The sequence below is a fragment of the Acanthopagrus latus genome, chromosome 1 (assembly GCF_904848185.1).
Source record: "Acanthopagrus latus isolate v.2019 chromosome 1, fAcaLat1.1, whole genome shotgun sequence".
Classification (NCBI taxonomy): domain Eukaryota; kingdom Metazoa; phylum Chordata; class Actinopteri; order Spariformes; family Sparidae; genus Acanthopagrus; species Acanthopagrus latus.
In genome coordinates, this window is record NC_051039.1 from 27,846,438 (window position 1) to 27,865,162 (window position 18,725).

Consider the following 18,725-nt stretch of genomic DNA (forward strand, 5'->3'; position numbering starts at 1 on the left):
AATGAAATTTCAATTACAAATCATTTGAAAATAAGCGGCAATTTAATATAGGCCTATCGAATTTTTGTTTCTATGGGGAGAATTTATCATTAACCAGAGCTACGCAGTCTGTACGATGGCTATATTTTAGAACAGCCTTCGTTTGTTAAAGCTTGTTTTTTCTAACCGGGTCTTGTGTGAACAGTCCTGACGGCAGTCTGACGCTCTGTACAGTGGCCGCCATATTTAACCGTAAATCAAGCTGGACGTGTGTGATCGGCCTCGACGCTGATCCATCCGCACACCGCATGCAGCCTGTTAACCTCCAGCCGAGCTGCGTCTGATGAGCGCAGAGGATCAACATGATGTTCACCGGATTAAATCATTAACTGTGTGTGAGTCCACCTGGTTTCACATCTGACCCTGGTGTCTTGTCACGGTAACTGGATATCACAGATTAAAATCTTGCCGCACAAAAAAGGGTGGAAAAAAACCCAGAAATGATTTTCTGTTGAGAGCTGATCGCCAGCGGGTTCACGCATAACGTCCTGCAACTAGCTGCTCTGACAACAGAACGGGACTGAGTCGCTCCTCCTCCTCTTGCAGGAATAATTTAACACAACCACTGAGCACTCATGCATTTGGATTTATTCGGGATTATACGCACTATCAATACACTCCACTCTGTGACCATACATGATGCACAGTCAGGAATATTAATGCAGTAATACTGACAATTGCAGGTTTAAATTCACAGCTGTAGTACAGTGAGATTATATGCATGACCGTTTATTCAACCTGCTTCACATGGTCATATTTAGGGAAAGAAAGAAAGAAAGAAAGAAAGAAAGAAAGGATTTTTTTCCTTCAAGATTTTTCATTGTTGCTGCTGTTGAGTCCGTGCTGCTGTCCCTCCTGGTCTTTCTTCTGTGAAGAAAAAAGCAGGGAAAAGCGGTTCAAACCTCAAGCGTTATCTGGATATTACACATGTGATACATTTCAGCACCATTCACAACAGGTGGAGACATATGTAAAGTGTGACAGAGTGACAGTCAAACAAGACCAGTGTGTGATGATGAATGTTTTATTTATGTATTTTCTAAAATAAGGCTTGATTGTGTAACCTTCCAAAAGCTAATATTCAAGTTTTGAAATAGTCACCCTGTTGTTTTCACCATATCTCTTCTTTTTCTACTCAAACAGGAAGCTGTTGTCTAACTGTTCGTGTCTGTTAGGAAGGAAATACAGCTGATTTTAAACCAGTTTGAGAGGACTTGAATGAGACATGTGACAGGGTTAAGAATATGACATTGTATGAGCCTGACTCTGACAGTGCTTTGGCAGGTTTCTGAGGTTTCCTGCTGTGCTGATGCGATAAGATCACAGAAGACAGGAAGAGAAATAACAGGCTGGCCATGAGAAAATACCAACATCAAAAGACATAACTCAAAGTGCAAAGGCCAAAAAAAGACAAGGTTCAGAAATTCAGATGGAGATGAACTTTACTGAGGCCCTGCAGCAGCAACCGTTTGTGTCCTTTTAAAAATGAAAAAAAGGTGACATCAGTTGTGAATTGATAAGCAGTCTGTCATTCCAAACATTTGTGTCATTCTGAAAAAGAAAGGATTGGAGTCAGATTATGGGGCTTTGTATGTGCAGAGGGTTGTATTCATGTACAGTATGCATTTGGGGTTTTGAAATGAAAGTGGAAACTTGTGGTGACTTCTGTCTTCACCATCATCAGACGGGGTGTCCGTAGTTCCTGTCACAGCGAGGGGGGCAGTGGGGGTTCAGCCAGTTCTCCATGTTGGTCTCCTGGGCCCGCTGATCCAGAGCCTGCATGTGAAGCATGTGCTCCTGCATGGGGGAGTAATAAGGTCAAATAAGTGGAGGTGAAACATGCATTTAAAAAAAGAAGCAGCACAGGAAAGCTGATAAATGTATGGCTTGCTGCCAACATTTGCACAAGTGAATCTGAATGTTCCAGGGGGGTCACTGAGCCAGAGGAGTGACTCAAAGCTGTCACATTCTCTGCCTCAGAATGACTGCGTTACAACACAATCAGCACCACAATCAGCATACGACAGCTCAAAGTGAAATTACAGATATGAGTGGAGCTTAACAACATGGGGGAAACATATTTAGGCCTGCACATCGGTGAGTGGATGCAGTGGATAGTAGACATCTAATTGATTTGAAATCAGGATTTAAATGATAAATAGCCCTGTGATAGACTGGCGACCTGTCCAGGGTGTCCCCTGCCTTCGCCCTAAGTCAGCTGGGATAGGCTCCAGCCCCCCCGCGACCCTGCAGAGGATTAAGCGGCGTACATATAATGTGTACAGATAATGGATGGATGGATGGATGGATTTAAATGATAAATGATATATGTATTAAGTAATATCTATCAAAGGACTTTCATGCACAAGCTCTCACTAGTTGGCTTTTTGTGATTATTTATTTATTTATCAATTGATTTATGGTTCTATCTATTTGTCATTGATATCATTGGTTCAAACGTCTTTGTCTGATTTATGTTTTGCAAGGTGCGCTTTGTAATTTTTAGGTAGGAATTTCATCCTACCTACAAAGAAAAAAGAAAAAAAATCGATTCATCTATTAATTTTAAAGACTAAATATACAAATAAAGGCCAACATAATGTCATCCTGTTTCACCTGGTTTATATTTGCAGGGCCCTTCTCAGCAGCCACAGCAAGCAGACACTGATGTAAAAACCCTATTTAGCATTTTCAAGCAGTGGAATATAAAACACTTTATGAATGTAATCTTTGTAAAGGGTTCGATTGATTCATTTTAAATAGATGCAATCTACGTATTTAATTTATTCAATTCGTTTCAATTTCTTAAAAGATATCTCTGCATTAGTTCAGAATACAATTAAACCAGTTTAAGCCCACCTGTGTGTATAAATGTTTAAGACATGTTTTATAACTCACTATGAATTATTTCATGTGTGTTATAGAGCATTCATTAATGATTGATGCAGCAGTAATGGATGCTTCATATGAGGAACACAGTGCTGCATCACAGTGTTAGAATTCATTGTTCATATGGTGCTTATCAATACTGAATAAGGTTAAAATGGTGTTACCCAACAGCCACAGACCTCAGCGTGATCAATAGTCATTAGTCAGTGTGTGTGTCTATAATGTGTCTGTGCTCTTTGCTCTGAATGAACCTTACCCTCATTGGCTCATCGGGGTGGCCAGCCTTCAATGGTCGCTCCTGCCTCTTGCTTCGGAGCAGCTGCTTAGCGAAGCTCTCCTTGATGATAGGGTTGGCATCTGAGCCAGGGAGAAAGGTGATGAAATGTTTACTCTGATGTCTTGTGACACACACATCCATTTTTTTTTCTACTGGTACTGGGAAAAACAAGAATCAATACATTGGCAAACAGCACCGATAGAAGACTGTTCTTGTGTTGTAGATGTGAGTGTGTTAGCAGTTTCCTCCGTTTGACTTCCTCTGTCCACAAGACTCTGGAACCGAGACCGTCCTCTCCGGGTCGAGTCTGAGTTATTTTGTTTTTTCTATGACCACAACAGCTGTTTTCTTGCTGGCTGGGTATGGGCTAATCAGGGTCACAACATTCCTCTCAGTGAAAGCTTGTGTTCAGAACCATGAATCAACCTCTCACCACTATCTGCTGCTAGTGAGCTGTGGCTGACCTGATCTGTTTGGCTTGTCCATGTGAGGCTGTTTATTCGCCAGCGCGAGCCCCGGGGGAGCTGCTTACACACACACACACACACACACACACACACACACACACACACACACACTGTCTCCCTCTCTCTAACCCAGGGCTGCTTTGGGAGGCAGGGGACTTGGTGGAAAGGTAACAAAGTGCCCATTCATCCTCCTCACTCCCCAGGGAGTCGGGCCCATGCAGCACGTGACCCCAGCAGGCAGCCAGGCTGGCTCTCTCTCCCTCTCCTGCCAGAGGGAGCTGCTGTGAATGAACCCAGCTCTGTCAACACAAGGCCTGAGCTGCTGCTGCTGCTGCTGCTGCTGCTGCTGCTGCTGCTGCTGCTGCTGCTGCTGCTCCCTGGGCCCTAACAGCGACGTGGCAAAACATTCTCGGCTATCTCATTAAGAAAAAACTGTAGTGAGGATTTGTGCAGTTTCATTTGTGTTCAGAGCAAGAATGCATGCTGAAATTCAGTCAGTTGTACATGTAAATCAAACAGCTGGTGCCAAGGGAAAAAACACTGTATGCAACATAATTTCACTTTCTTGATTCAGCATCAAATTATATTCAAGAAAGATGCATTGAATCCAAACAAAACTATCCAAAATAACATCATCCTTTTTCTGCTCTGTCCTTCACTGGCCTGAAGCCAGGGAAGGAAAGTATTATTTTGATTCAGAGATCACCCCATAATTGAATGTGACAGGCTACTGCTCTCCTCAGGTGAATGCCGGAGAGTTTCCTACCTGTGTAGATCGTCAGCAGGACCAGGCACAACAACAACACCACCGGGCTCTTCATGTTCTTCACCTTTTTCCTGCCTGAGTCTTCCCTGTTCTGGGGTCCTGACCAGAGTCCGGAGGGGCTGAAGGGGGAAACACTCCTCCTCCTCCTGCACGTCACCCACAACTGTCACATACCTGCTCATATTACTGAAGACAGCCAACATTCCATTGACTTATCACTACACATGCAGGATTATACTATAAATGATAGTTGTAGTATACACAAACATGGTAGAAAATAGATGAATCGATAACAAACATGAAAATAATTAACTCTAGGTGGGTGGATGAGTTCAGGGGTCTCACAGCCTGAGGAGAGAAGCTGCTGTGATGCCAGATGTCATCAGGGTGACAAAGCTGTCCCCAGGGTTGGACGTCATTGATGCTCACAGTGAACCACCATCTGTGATGATACGTTAACTTCGGTAGAAATCTGATTTATATCAACTCATATAACACCTTTACAGTTGTATAAGGGCTGTGGAGGAGCAATTGAAAGCACCTTCTGTGGGAGATGTCTTTAGGCCAGTAAAAGGGTTGTCCACTAGATGGCGATGCAGACAGTCATCTAGGAACCTGGTGGGCTTTCAGGCTGTTTTAATTATTTCAATAAACACAGTGATGAACTCTGTGAAATGGTCTGGTATTATATAAAATGTTTCTTGGTATTTGAATGTTTTAGAAGAGATATGTTTATGTGATCGACTTTAAAGATGTAATTTTGTTTATGCTAAGCAAGAAAAACAACTATGGTGGAGTGTTGATGATGAAGAGTTCATGAGTCTCAGCCTGAGGAGTGAAGCTGCTCTGTAGTCTGGTGGTACTTCTGTATCTGCTGTCAGGTGGCAGCAGGGTGAACACACTGTGGCTGGGTGGGTGTTGTCTTTTAGTATCCTTTGGGCCCTTGGCAGACATCTCACTTCACTCTATCTCTGATACTCATGGGCACCAGTGATGATCTGAGCGGTTCTTATCACCTGCGGTAGAGTCTTCCTGTCCCGGGCTGTACACATACCATGGCAGTTTGGGATGTTTCCAGTCAGGATTCTTTCTATTAAGTTTCATGAAGAAGCAGAGCCTTTTCTGTGTTTGTATTATTATATTTTAAATCTGGGTGACGGTGTGTGAACGTGATGTGTGTGTGAAGACGCTGACAGGTCTTGGTGAGGTGGGTAACTGTCTTGTCCTCCCATACTATGAGCCTGGTTGATAAGATGGTTTTAATTGCAGGCAGGCCCCTGTTCTTGTTAATGACCAGACCAATCTTATTTATGAGTCACTTTATTTTGTCTGTCATATACATCATGGTTGTTAGTTGTTTGATTGTGTTTTGTGTGTTATTTCCTTTGCACTGTCCTCTGCTCACATTTCCCAAGTAGAAGACTTATATCTCTTATCTACATCTAAAATAGAGATCAAGGTCATTTGTGTGTTATATATGTTGTGTTTGCTCACCTATCTTTGTAAGTATCATGCTTTGTTTCTTTTTCTTTTATCTATCTATTTCACTGCTGGATTGGAGCATTGCCAGTGACGTCCCAGGGACCACGTCATTGTGCGTCATCGTTTCCGGTTCCGCTTCTGGCTGCTCCGTGTGCATTACCCGTGTGTCTCCAGCACTGTGCGGACTTCAGTGATACTGTTTGATTAATTCCTGGGGCATAAAGAGCCATTTTTCTGTCTCTATGATTATCTAACACGCTCTAAGGCCACAGTAAACAGCGCGCATGCGTGCTGAAGAGCGACAGTACTCACGTCAGGCGCTCAGGATCAGAGATGATAGAAAAAATGAAATACAAATGGTGTTGTATTTCTTATGCGCTTAAATGTCATCAGGCAAACAGGAAATAACTTTAGTTGTTGTTACAGAACACTTTGTACTGTGGCTGTGTCTGTTAGCCAAGTCAAGTGATGCATTTGTATAATGGTAGATTTACTGTGATTACAATTCTGAAGTAGAGCAAAGTTTGTACTTTAGTCATTTTCTGCTATTTTAAACTTATACCCCATTACATTTTAAAGCAAAATATTGTGATTTTGACATCACTTGATTTATTGGACAGTTGCAGCTTGCACATGGAGATTTCTTTAAATGTTAAAAGCCATAAAATACACCTCAAAAGGCATCTACTTGGGGCCCCTTATCACAGGTTCAGATGTCTATGAATTGTTAGCACTTCCACTTAAGTGAAGTGATGGGTTGGGATTTGTGTAGCACTTCACATCTGTCTTCTATTCCTCTCCTATAATCATAGGATTGAAATTCTGCTTATGCACTGATGCATCTCTTTTAACAATCTAATAATGTACTATAAAATAATACACCAGTCATAGAGACAATGTTATGTTTTTTTTTATACTAGTACATTTCCATATCAATACCTAGATAGTTACTAGTACACAATTCAATAAACTGTATGACATTATAGAAACATACAAACATATTATAAGCAAGCTGTACATTATAAATATGATGTAATTACATAATCATATGATATCTGGGTGTACACAGTTAGAGCTGATATATATATATATATTATACCAGTATACATATATATTATTCTATACCTTACTTTATTTATTTATACTTTAGCTGTACTTACTTTGTCTTTGTGCTGCTTTTTCTTTTAGCCATATGTGAGGGGATTGAACGCAGAAATTTCACAACTTCTGGAGTATATTTATTTATTTATTTACATTGTTGCGTTATTAGTTTTCCTTTAATAACGGGTGTGAGTACTTCCCCCACCACTGACAGAGGCCATTCAGCGAAACATCCTTTCAGTGCTCTCAGTCGGATACATTTAGAGTCTAACACCTCTGTAAACAATAATAATAAATAATAAATAATACAATTGTGAATGTAAGGCTTATGTATGATGGAGTATGCTTTATAACAGCGTGGTATGACTAATCATTAGACTTATGTAAAGGGATTAAAAGGAGATGAATCCCCCTCCCTCCTCCGGTTGTATGCACGAGGACTCAGACTTGTACGCATGCGCGCTCTCGCTGTTGGCGGACGGAGTTATCTTGACACTGCAACACTCTCTGGGGAAGCTAAGGTAGCGGGGTAGCTCATTGGTCCAACGTCACATCGTTGTCTTCTTGTTTACAGCTAGTTGGACACTAACTGTTTGGATTTAAGCTGAACTCGGTGCCAGGGCCCGGCTGGTGTGCGTGGTCATGAGTGTCGCAGGGAAAGCGCCGCGTGTGTGCAGTCTCCGCTCTCTGTTCCTCACGTAAACCTTCTCCGTGCTGGTTTCCGCCCGTTAACATCACCCAGCGCTCCTCCGCCGTCAAGCAGCGATGTACGAGGAGGGGGACGAGGTGCAGGACGACTGCGGCTCCCGGGAGGAGTGGACGCTCCTGTTCTGGACCTCTCTGGCCGTCGTCGTCCCGGTCATCATCACCCTGTGGTGCAGCGCCCAGCGCTCCAAGCGGAAAACGCACATGAAGGACTTCTTTCGCAAGAGCAAGCACGGCTGGCACTACACGGACCTGTTCAACAAGCCCACCTACTGCTGCGTCTGCTCCCAGCACATCCTCCAGGGGGCTTTCTGCGACTGCTGCGGGGTGTGCGCGGACGAGCAGTGCCTGCGCCGGGCCGACCGGGGCCTGTCGTGCAAGGAGATCATGGCCCCCTCCAGCCCCGACGGAGCCATGGGGCACCGCTGGGTCCGCGGAAACGTGCCCCTCGCCAGCTACTGCGCAGTGTGCAAACAGCAGTGCGGGACCCAGCCCAAGCTCTGCGACCTCAGGTAGCGTGGGCGGGGCCACAGGTGCTGCAGATGTGCAGCTGCGTGTGTGTGTGTGTGTGTGTGTGTGTGTGTGTGTGTGTGTGTGCGCGCGCTCTAATGAAGTGTTTTTTTGTTGTTGTTGTTTTTTTCCTGCTTTTGCACCCAGAAAGCACTCCATGGTGTGACTCTGGCTCGTAGATGCTTTAATGCATGAAAGCCCCCTGCTTTACCCTTCAATATCATAATGGGCCATAACGTCATACAGTGTAATCCGTCTTTAATTTGCTCTAATGGACCGCTGCTGATCTTTGGCATGGCGCGCGGCACTAGCTGGCATGATCTCATACTGCTTTGCTAATGCTAATGATGACAGCGTCCCAGGTCAGAGGTCAGAGGTCAGTGACAGACCAGCTCCCCTGCAGCTTGTCAGAGTCTTGCTGCTTGGAACTACTTTTGTGTTGTTGTTGTTGTTTTTTTAAATCGCTTTTCTAATAGGTTTGCGTGCCTCTGTCCGTCCTCCAGGTGTGTGTGGTGTCAGACCACAGTGCACGATGACTGCATGCACAGCCTGGCAGATGCAGACCAGTGTGACCTGGGCGAGTTCCACAGCCTCATCATCCCTCCTCACTACCTCCACCACGTCAACAAGCTCCGCCGCAGACACCCGGAAGAGTACAGCAAGGTGCTGAGGATATGACCGCGGTGCACGATGGACTGGGTTTAAGCAGCGTCCCAGATGTGTTTTAAGTAATCCTGATGTGTGTGTGTGTGTGTTTCTGTAGCTGGCGTCTTCCTGTGGCAGTGGCTGGACTCCGGTTTTGGTCTTGGCTAACACGCGCAGCGGCAACAACATGGGGGAGGCTCTGCTGGGAGAATTCCGCACCATTCTGAATCCTGTGCAGGTCAGTTCTGCAGCTTCTCTTCCTCCACTTATTTACATGAAATCATCCTTTAATGCTCACTGTAGTTGTCATCTGTTTTGCGGTAAGCGCAGAGTTTACTATCTGCACAGAACATGACTCGGAGTGTCTCTCGTCTCTCCTCCAGGTGTTTGACCTGTCTGAGCTGGCCCCCTCCAAAGCCCTCCAGCTGTGCACCCTGCTGCCGCCTGGTAGTGTCCGGGTGCTTGTGTGTGGGGGTGACGGCACAGTGGGCTGGGTGCTGGATGCCATTGACAGCATGAAGCTGAAGGTAAAATGGGGCTGTCTTCAATCTTTTCTAAGCCTCACAGTGTAACACTGCTTCCCTCTTTCTTTCTGTGCCACCACCTCTCTGTGCCAAGTTAACAACCTGTAGCTCTTAACGTTTTCCTGTCAGGGCCAAGACCAGTTTATACCAAGGGTGACCATCCTACCCCTGGGGACAGGAAATGACCTTTCCAACACTTTGGGCTGGGGTGCCGGGTATGCCGGAGAGATCCCTGTGGAACAGGTACTCCGCAACATCCTTGATGCGGAAGTGGTTAAAATGGACAGGTGGGCCCTAACACTGTCTGTTTTCAGTCTTTTCTTAGGGAACGAGTCTTCCACAGTACATCATCTCACCAGCTCATTCATTGTGTTGTTAGTCTTACAAGTTAGTATTCAGTCTAGAAGCTGTGGAAGAGGTCATTTGTGATTAAATAACTTGTATTAAAAGGTCTAAAAAAGTCTTAAGACCCCATGCCATGCTTATATTAAGGTTCATACTTTAATTCGGGGTGTTTACACAAAAATGATTTAATGCTTCAAAACAAACACATTATTTATGTATTATTTCTTTTTCTGATACAATGCACTGCTGCAGCACCTCAGAAAACAAATGTCACCACCACCAGAATTGTATGTAATTATATTCATGTCAGTGTGGAAGCGGCATCAGACCGTTGGGAATGGAATTTGTAGAAAACATAATTAACTGCTAACCAACTGAAAGAAAATGGCACAGTTTTAGAAACTGTCTTTTTCGCTGTTTGGTTCAGCTTTTCTAAGAAAAGTGGGTTGTATCCTGCCATCTCGGGCCCCTGACCTCTGCTTTTATAAAGTCTTATCCACGGCACTGTTTGCATTCCTTTTGTTCTTGCTGATAATCTACATAATCATTCTCAGGTGGAAAGTGCAGGTGGCTTCAAAAGGCCTCTACTTTCGTAAACCAAAGGTGAGTTAAACTCCAGTTTTGAATTCCTTTTATCAATATGGCGTCTCAGCTGTACTCGCACATACGCTGTTATTCAGGCTTTGTGTGTTGTGGGTTTGGGCTGACTGACACACTTACAGTTTGAGTACATATAAAACAGTATTTCCACACTTGACTGCACACGCTTCTGCAGGTTCTGTCCATGAACAACTACTTCTCTGTGGGGCCGGACGCTCTGATGGCGCTCAACTTTCACACCCACCGCGAGAAAACCCCCTCCTTCTTCTCCAGCCGCATCATCAACAAGGTTTGAACCGCTCCAATTGAATCATGTGCACACGTTGGCTTCATTTGAATACTAACACTGAGGTCCTCTGAATGTGCTAGCTGTCTGTTTCCTCATTATGTTTTATTCTCCCCCCCCAGGCTGTTTATTTCCTGTATGGCACCAAAGATTGTTTAGTGCAGGAATGTAAGGATCTGGATAAGAGGATTGAGGTACAGTTTCACTGTTTCACTGATATTCTTGCTGAAAATCACTCACCTGGTGCTGTTGGCAGAGTTTTTATATTATGTCTGAACTTGCTTCTCAATGAAATTTACCTTTTGTGGTGATAAAAAATATTATTTTGCTGGATTTTACTTTGAGATAAGAGTTATCAGGAGATTGGAGCTCTTTCTGAGGTATAAAGAATAACCACCACAACCAACACTTTTTTTTGCTTCTGTTTTGTGTAAGAATTAAACAACCAACATAAAACATGTTAATTGTTGAAGTGAAGAAAGGCGGGTAGAAGTATTTTAGAACTTAGCCAATAGCTGGGCAAGCTATGTCCTCTCTTTCAGTCTTTATATGGTAAGCTAAGCTAGCTGACAGCTGCTTCTACTCCATATTTCATATACACCCGTATATTTGTCAATTTTTTATCTGGAATTTGTGCTTTATTGTAAATTAAATGCCATTACATTTGTCTTGCCAGGTTCTGTAATAGTTTTACTAAGTTGTGTTATGAATTAAAAAAGAAATTGGAAAAGGTATTGAGCATCGTTTTTTGTAGTACTGGTTGTCTATCAAATTTTAAAATTCTGGTATTGTGACAATCTTCTATGTTCTTGTTGAACTGCTTTCTGCATGTGTCAGTTCTGTTCTGTGAGAATGTCGCAGAGGCAGAAATCTTCTTTTTTTTTATCCATATAGCAATTGACAAACTGCTCATACTCTGTGTGTGTGTGTGTGTGTGTGTGTGTGTGTGTGTGTGTGTGTGTGTGTGTGTGTGTGTGTGTGTCCCTACCACAGCTGGAATTGGATGGTGAGAGGGTGGCGCTGCCCAGTCTGGAGGGCATCATTGTTTGTAACATCGGCTACTGGGGTGGAGGCTGCAGACTGTGGGAGGGTATGGGGGATGAGCCCTGCCCACCCACACGGTAAGACTGCATCACCGAATCATGTGTTTGTTATAAAAATGCTATTTGCCAAACAGAAGTAAGCATAACTCATACGTAGTTATGGTTCACTCTCTCGTCTTTTTTTGCTCAAGTGTTTATATCAAGTGCTCCAAGTTATCATAGCAACGTGAGCAGCAGTGTTGTTTCCTGTCTCACCCTGCAGGCTGGATGATGGTCTGCTGGAGGTGTTGGGTGTGTTTGGCTCCTTCCACTGTGCTCAGATCCAGGTCAAGCTGGCCAATCCTGTGCGGCTGGGACAGGCCCACACCGTCAGGGTGAGGCGCACACACACACACATACACACACACACACACAGACACTGTTCAGCCTAAGTGCTTCCTGTTTACCTCAATAAGTAGTGATGGAGAGACAATGAGGGAGGCAAATTAGTTTTCACTGCCATCTGCCTCATCACAGCACATGAGGATCTAATTTAAACTAATCTGATTAAGCACGCACTACTCAGCCCCTACATGTGCTCTCACACACTTTGTTTTCACACCACTTCATTTTGTTCTTCACATGGTAAGCTTCTGGAAAAGAAAAGCCCACATTAACCAGCCACTAAAAACACTTAAAACTGCCCGAACTAATGATTTACTGAAAGGAAATAAAGATGTTGATGAAGGTTCTCAGTCATCCAGGTCATGGTAATTGTAAGTGCTGGATCGTAGGCCACTGGACGTGTTTCAGTTTCTTGAAGACGTTTCACTTCTCATCCAAAAGGCTTCTTCAGTTCTAACTAAGTGGAGGGGAGTTGCAGGCGTTTAAACCTCAACTGGCCTTCATGTGGGATGTGAGGGCTAGGTGAGCCCTGGTGTAGAATGTTGTTAAGCTTTCTGGGAAGAGGACTTAGTACAGCATTGTAGGTGGGTGATATGTAGTAGGTAATTTGAGGGGGGGTGCTATCCCCCTTGTTAGCAAAATTACCAAAAAGCATCCCCCTTGTTAACCTGCCATCACTCTCTCCATCCGCTAGTAGCAGATATTGTTGTACAAATCACATACGGTCGCAATCCGCTCCGACAGACAGTAAAGTCAAGCTGGGCACGGCTGCTTTGGTTTATTTTTTTTTTTTATACAAGTACAGCTCAGTACAGCTGAAGATATATAGGACACAGGATGAGAGAGGGGGGGTGTGACACGTGGCAAAGGGCCCCAGGCTGGGACTTGAACCCAGGGCCACTGCAGCGAGGACAAAGCTCCTGTACATGGGACACCTGCTCTACCAGCTGAGCTAAACGGCGCCCTATGCCTGGTCTATTTTTGACAGAAGCAGCACCAAGCTGCCAAGAAAAATGACCAGCTGAACAAAAGTTTGTTATTTATGTTCTAAAACTAAAATGTTCCTTTTTGTGAGTGTTTTTAGTGTGTCGTTTCAGAACATGGTGGCTATGTTATATTTGCAATTATCTTTTTTGTGCTGTTTACAGTTGAGGTAGCTGTTACATTTCCTGACACCAGCTGTTTTATCCCTGTAGAAGCGCCCTCTGCTGGACAAACTACGTCATTACAACCATTTTAAATTACCCCAAGCATGTTTTTCTGCATTATACTTTTCAAATATAGAGTTTTCATACTGGACAATATATACGAAGATATTGATATATCTGTGATAGGCTAATAACAGCCAATAAAATCAGCCTACTGATAAATTGATCGTGCTTTACTATTTTCACCATGTTAAATGTGCTTCAAGGAATTTAAATGGTAAAATATTCCAAGGGGTCATGTAATTTAAGATGACCCTGCTGGTGGTGAACTGTGAGAAACATGATAAACCCTGCCTGAATGAACTCAGTCCACTGCATACAATTTAAAGGTATATTTACTCATTACTTTAATACAGTCATAAAAAGACAATTGTTGTAGGGAGAGATGGAAGACAACTGGATTAAATGGAACTGTAGAATTAGAAATATCACAGTTCTGGTTAAGGTGTTCTGCAACAATGTCCTCTGGGAGGTGTACATAGGTGTGTCGGGTAGGCTGGTGCTCCCCTGTTAAGAATTAACAAATCACCTACTGGTGATACGTGATGTCGTAGAACACCTCCTCTGTTCAAAGACGGTTGTTCCTGTTTGACATAAATGGATTCCTTTACTCCTCTCTAAAACCACCTGTCGTCTCTGGTCAAGATGTTACATTGTTGTCCTCAAAGGAATGATGTTTGTCCTTCAGATGTGAGTGGACTGCAGAGTCTTGACCTGAGGAGTCGGCCGTCAAGTGTTGTGCCTGAGTGTTTTGTCCTTAGGATGAACAATGATAAAAACATAGCAATGAGAGAGCGAGAGAGAGAGAGAGAGAGAGAGAGCGAGAGAGTGCGAGAGAGCGTGAGAGAGAGAGACTGTTGTGCACCTGCGTGGGTATTTGGCACAGCCACCTGTGTGACCATGACAACCACAGGAAGCACAAGAGGAGCTCAATTTACTGGTATTTGAATAACATGCATAGCTATATACAAGGTCATAGAATTAATGCTGCTAACCAAGGGTGTAGGTTTGATGTGACATAAAGTCAAGGATTTATGAAACTTTGAAAACTGTCTGTAGATATATTCATAGAGACCAAAGAATCCATTCTTGTATCAAGAGCACCTTAATGGCCTTGCCTTGTATGATATACTCTTTCAGGGGTATACTCTTAACATGTTAAATATACTTTTTTTCCCCTATCCAGCGAGGATCAATCCACAGAGCAGCTGTATCAACACACTGTTTCTGTTGATTTCACATTAGCATAACATTTATGAAAGAAGACAACATTTTACTGACAGTAAACAAGTCTAGTTTTTACAAACACAGCAAACAGTAACCAGTGTAGGTAACTCACCTGTGGAGAAACCCCCCCAGACTCCCTCACTGTTGAGTTGTTGAGTTCAGAGAAGATTTCAGAGTCAATGTGCATATAGAGTGGGGAAGTGTGATCTGATCACAGGTGGTCACTTGAGACACATTCTAATTGCAGGTGTGAAATGATGGACTTAACGGCTGTTGTCTTTTGGTTTTGGACAAAGTTATGTTTTTAACCAACTTAAAAACTTCACTTTGTGTTCTGGGATGTTGTAATACTAACTATATACTCAATTTTAGGCTTTAAAGACATCTAGAATATTATATGAAAAGAGAAGTTCAGGTGTTTGGCAGCAACCTGTACTGTAACTCAGACAGCAACATCAGTGCGCACCAGGTACAAATATCCCCCGCTAATTATATCTCATATCCAGGCATCTGGTGTCATCCTCTCTCTCCAGCTTGTGCTCAAGAGCTCCAAGATGCCCATGCAGGTGGACGGGGAACCGTGGGCCCAGGGTCCCTGCACCATCACCATCACACACAAGACCCAGGCCCTCATGCTGTACCACAGCTCCGAGCAGACGGACGATGACGAAGACGAATCCAGCGCCTCGGAGACAGAGAGCCCCACCCCTCAAGACTCACCCAGGCCCCCGGGGCCAGCCTCGGCTCGTGCGTGACCCACCTCAGGCATCATGTGATCTGAGGCTTTTCTCATCTAAGGTTCTGTCTTCATTCTGCAGCCCAGTTTCTTATTAATCCCTTGTTTGTGGCTGCACTCATTAGCCCTCCTTGGAGGTCCTTGGACACACTCTATCCTCAAATCATGTCCCATGTTTTCAGAGGGGTTAGAAAGGTCCGTTGTGAATTGGGCTGCTGTCATTTTGTTTTTGCATCTTTTCCTTCCAGACTCCCCGAATATTATAAGCCAGTGCTCAGGCAGTTCCCTCTCCACAGGTGGGACAGTCAGGAGGAGACACATGTTTTAGAGAAAGATTGCTGTTTATTTGCACTGATCCCTTGTGCCATAGAAATCTAGAGTTGACTATACTGTATTTATTATACTGTATTTTATTTGCAGTGAATGCCCAGTGCAGCCCTGCAGGTATCAGTGAGCCACTTTTAACAAGTTGCCCAGGTTCAATTGACCAGTTAACCTCAAAGCCATGTCTCCATCAATGGGGGGTGATGAAGTAGTAAATACAGGAGGAGTCACAATGAATGTGAAGCGGCTGAAGGTTCAGGTGAAGCGTTTTTGCCCATTTGTGACTTTTCTTTTAAACACTCTAATAAGAGCACAAACAAACAGCACACACATTTTTGGACTCTAAATGAGTGCAGAAGTGCACAGGATATCTGTTTTGGCATGTTGATCATTTTCAGTATCTCCTGCATCGTCACCTGAGATAAGGCTTTGAAATTCGTGTCGGCCAAAAGGTCTCTGAATAGAGCAAAGGCTCGGTTAAAACTGCAATGTGTCGTCAATCACTGGACATGTGTGCTGGTTTATGCACTCCATGATGTACTGTCTCAAGTGGCTCGCCAAACACTCAGATTGTACCAAGATACAGTCCTGACAATATATTTAACTCTCCTGTGAGCGCAACAGGCAACTGTTTACTTTGGTTCATTACTGCCAAGTAACTATTCAGAGGACTCGCTCGTCTACATGTAAAACCTTTTGTTTTTCCTCTTCGTTACATACTTCCTCTTGTTTACATATTTTGTGCTGCACTGTTTTAGCACTTACACTGACATATACCTTACACTGCTTAGGATATACATGACACCTTAATGTTGACCTATGATGTTGCTGTCGATAGTGATAACTGCTGATGAGATTAAGCTGTCCCATGTTGTTATTTTATCTTATTAAGAGTCATCCTTGTTTTACTTAATGGTCACCACAGGGTGGCAGACTTAAGACAGTATTTTTCTGTTTTCTACCCTGACCTCTGCCATTTATCACAATCCTGCATGTTACTTTTCTGTGTTTTGTCCGGCAGACATCGATCTGTTTAGTTTTGTTGGTTCGATCTGTCCTGTGCTCTACATGATGTTTATTTGTGTTTCTGTCAAATTGCCTACTTGTGGTGAAATCGATTTGAGGTTGTCCTGTTTATTGCATAATGAGTAAGAAAATTTGCCTGTTGCTCACAGCCATATCAGAAATGTCTGTAGAATGTTAGTCAACGCTTTCTGAGACCTGGAGCCAACTTGCCACTCAAAAGGCTGAACAGGGATCAGTTTTTAGCCGCGTGATGCCTATGCTTTTGGAATATGCAGCTCTTTCGCAGGTTTACCGAGCCTAGTGGTTTCATCACACTGTGTTTGGTGAATGTGTTCTTGCTCAAGGACACCTGTCTGTTCTTTTACCTTGTCCATGTTTACCAGAGTTTGTGTGTTGTGTCACTCTGAATTTGCTGAAATGTAACTTCAAACGCAGGTTTTTACCCCGACTAGCTGCATGGCTCTAGTTCCAAAAACTGTCTCTGGGTAAAAGACCTCGATAACCGCTTGATGAATTGTGGTGCAATCTGGCCTCTGGTGATTCTGTTAAACCTTAGTGTTTATCAAGCATCACCACAAGGTCAAATTTGCTCTCATCAAATGCTCCTATTTGTCTGCTCATGTGTTTCTGAAACTACTGTTTAACGTAATGCTACCATGCTACAAATTACATCCTGATTGTGTGCATGACAGCACACTAACATACTAGCTGTCAGTTTAAGTTAGAGTTGGACCTAAATACAGATGTTTGCAAAATAGCTTAAAACTGAATTCATAAATATCTGTATGTTAAAGGGGCTCTGTGGAACTTCTGTATAGTACTGGAAGCCGGACTTTAGTGGACTCCATTTCTAAACTACTGTTAGCTACTGTTGCTCTGTTAGCGGAGCAGAGAGACGCTTAGACAGCCATTTAAGAGTGCCATAAAGTCAGTGTTACAATCCGCCCACATAAGGCCGATAGAAAAGTGATAATACATGTAAAATGCTAGGAATTGTTACACAGAGCCCCTTTAACATTGATTAAAATTACTGTGTGTAATGTGAAATGCATCACTAGCAGTAATGAACCCAGAGACAATCACCAACTTTACAGTTCCCCTTCAGTTTTACATGGTGCTTTAGCATCTGTGAGTGCTATTTTGGTTTTACGCCTGCACATTTTCTGTTTCGGTTGAGTCTCACCACTCATCATTTCCCTTCCAGCAGCAGCTGAAAGCTCTTTTCAGATAAACCCGCTGTATGACATGTGCCCATTAAACGGCACACAAAGTGGCGACTGCCTAGCTTGTGTGCTAACTTAATGGTAGAAAATACTGAAATCACCAGTAATTCCAGAGACTGAAAATGCCAATGCACTTTAATTTTGATTTACATGGCTTGGCCTTTTTTCTCGAACACCATCAAAATGATTAGCCCCACCACTGATAAGGATTTAACAGCAAAGTGGTCAACAAATTTGTTCCTTTGAGTGTAATGACTATTAAACCTCATAAGGTTGCTAGTGTGGCTAGAGACTTAGCCTACTTGTGTTACTAGTTGGAGGGACATGATTGTGATGTTATTTTGAATACTCCCAACATATAATTCAGTTTATTGTTAAATCTTGGCAGATGCATAGCAGTATTTATATAGTGTCAATTTGGCAAGGACAATTTACTGTGTTGTGTGTACCAACAAGCTTTTATTAATTCATATATTTGATAAGCTTACTTCATTGTTGTCAAATATCTGTAAGAAAAAAAGGAGAACCTTAAAGGCTGATAAGAATGTAAAGAAAACCTGATAATTATTATTTTGACTGCAACACAATCCTAAAAGGAAGCCTTATATGACCCCTGCTATAGAGAAAAGACAAGACAAAGAAACTGTGTCTGGAAGAAAACAAGCTAATTGTTCACAATAAAACAATTACTATTCTGATTGAATTGAATGTAATGAAGCGATGCTTTGAATTTTAAGACATTCCCATAAATATTTTCTTATACAAACCATGTGTCTGTTTTCATTGAGTTGTGTTGTACAGTTTCAGGTATAAAAACTGATTCTAATCCCAAAATCAGCAACACTCTAATGGGCTGAAGTTAGTTTTAAGTTGGATTTTCGACAGACATTCGCCTATTCTGTATCAATATTTGTATAT

The 18,725-nt window shown here is 43.0% G+C and overlaps 2 protein-coding genes across 4 annotated transcripts; one reads left to right on the forward strand and one right to left on the reverse strand.

The window, feature by feature from the left end:
* Positions 1–609: 609 nt before the first annotated feature.
* Positions 610–4,595, reverse strand: c1h17orf67 (chromosome 1 C17orf67 homolog). Of its 3 annotated transcripts, none has more exons than XM_037107463.1 (4): positions 4,439–4,595; positions 3,185–3,285; positions 1,715–1,836; positions 610–906 (listed from the first exon to the last, which is right to left on the reverse strand). In XM_037107463.1, the coding sequence occupies exons 1-3, from the start codon at positions 4,491–4,493 to the stop codon at positions 1,720–1,722; spliced, it is 273 nt and encodes a 90-aa protein (XP_036963358.1). In that variant the 5' UTR covers positions 4,494–4,595; the 3' UTR covers positions 610–906; positions 1,715–1,719. The 3 variants fall into 3 exon arrangements, with proteins under 3 accessions (XP_036963358.1, XP_036963373.1, XP_036963365.1); XM_037107478.1 differs by having other exon boundaries at positions 610–903; positions 4,439–4,584; XM_037107470.1 differs by lacking the exon at positions 610–906 and adding an exon at positions 1,497–1,515 and having other exon boundaries at positions 4,439–4,584.
* A 2,512-nt stretch (positions 4,596–7,107) lies between these two features.
* dgke (diacylglycerol kinase, epsilon) lies at positions 7,108–18,570 on the forward strand. Its single transcript, XM_037121626.1, has 11 exons — positions 7,108–8,238; positions 8,740–8,899; positions 9,000–9,119; positions 9,265–9,408; positions 9,535–9,692; positions 10,305–10,353; positions 10,526–10,639; positions 10,759–10,830; positions 11,630–11,757; positions 11,942–12,053; positions 15,032–18,570. The coding sequence occupies exons 1-11, from the start codon at positions 7,787–7,789 to the stop codon at positions 15,251–15,253; spliced, it is 1,731 nt and encodes a 576-aa protein (XP_036977521.1). The 5' UTR covers positions 7,108–7,786; the 3' UTR covers positions 15,254–18,570.
* Positions 18,571–18,725: the final 155 nt, after the last annotated feature.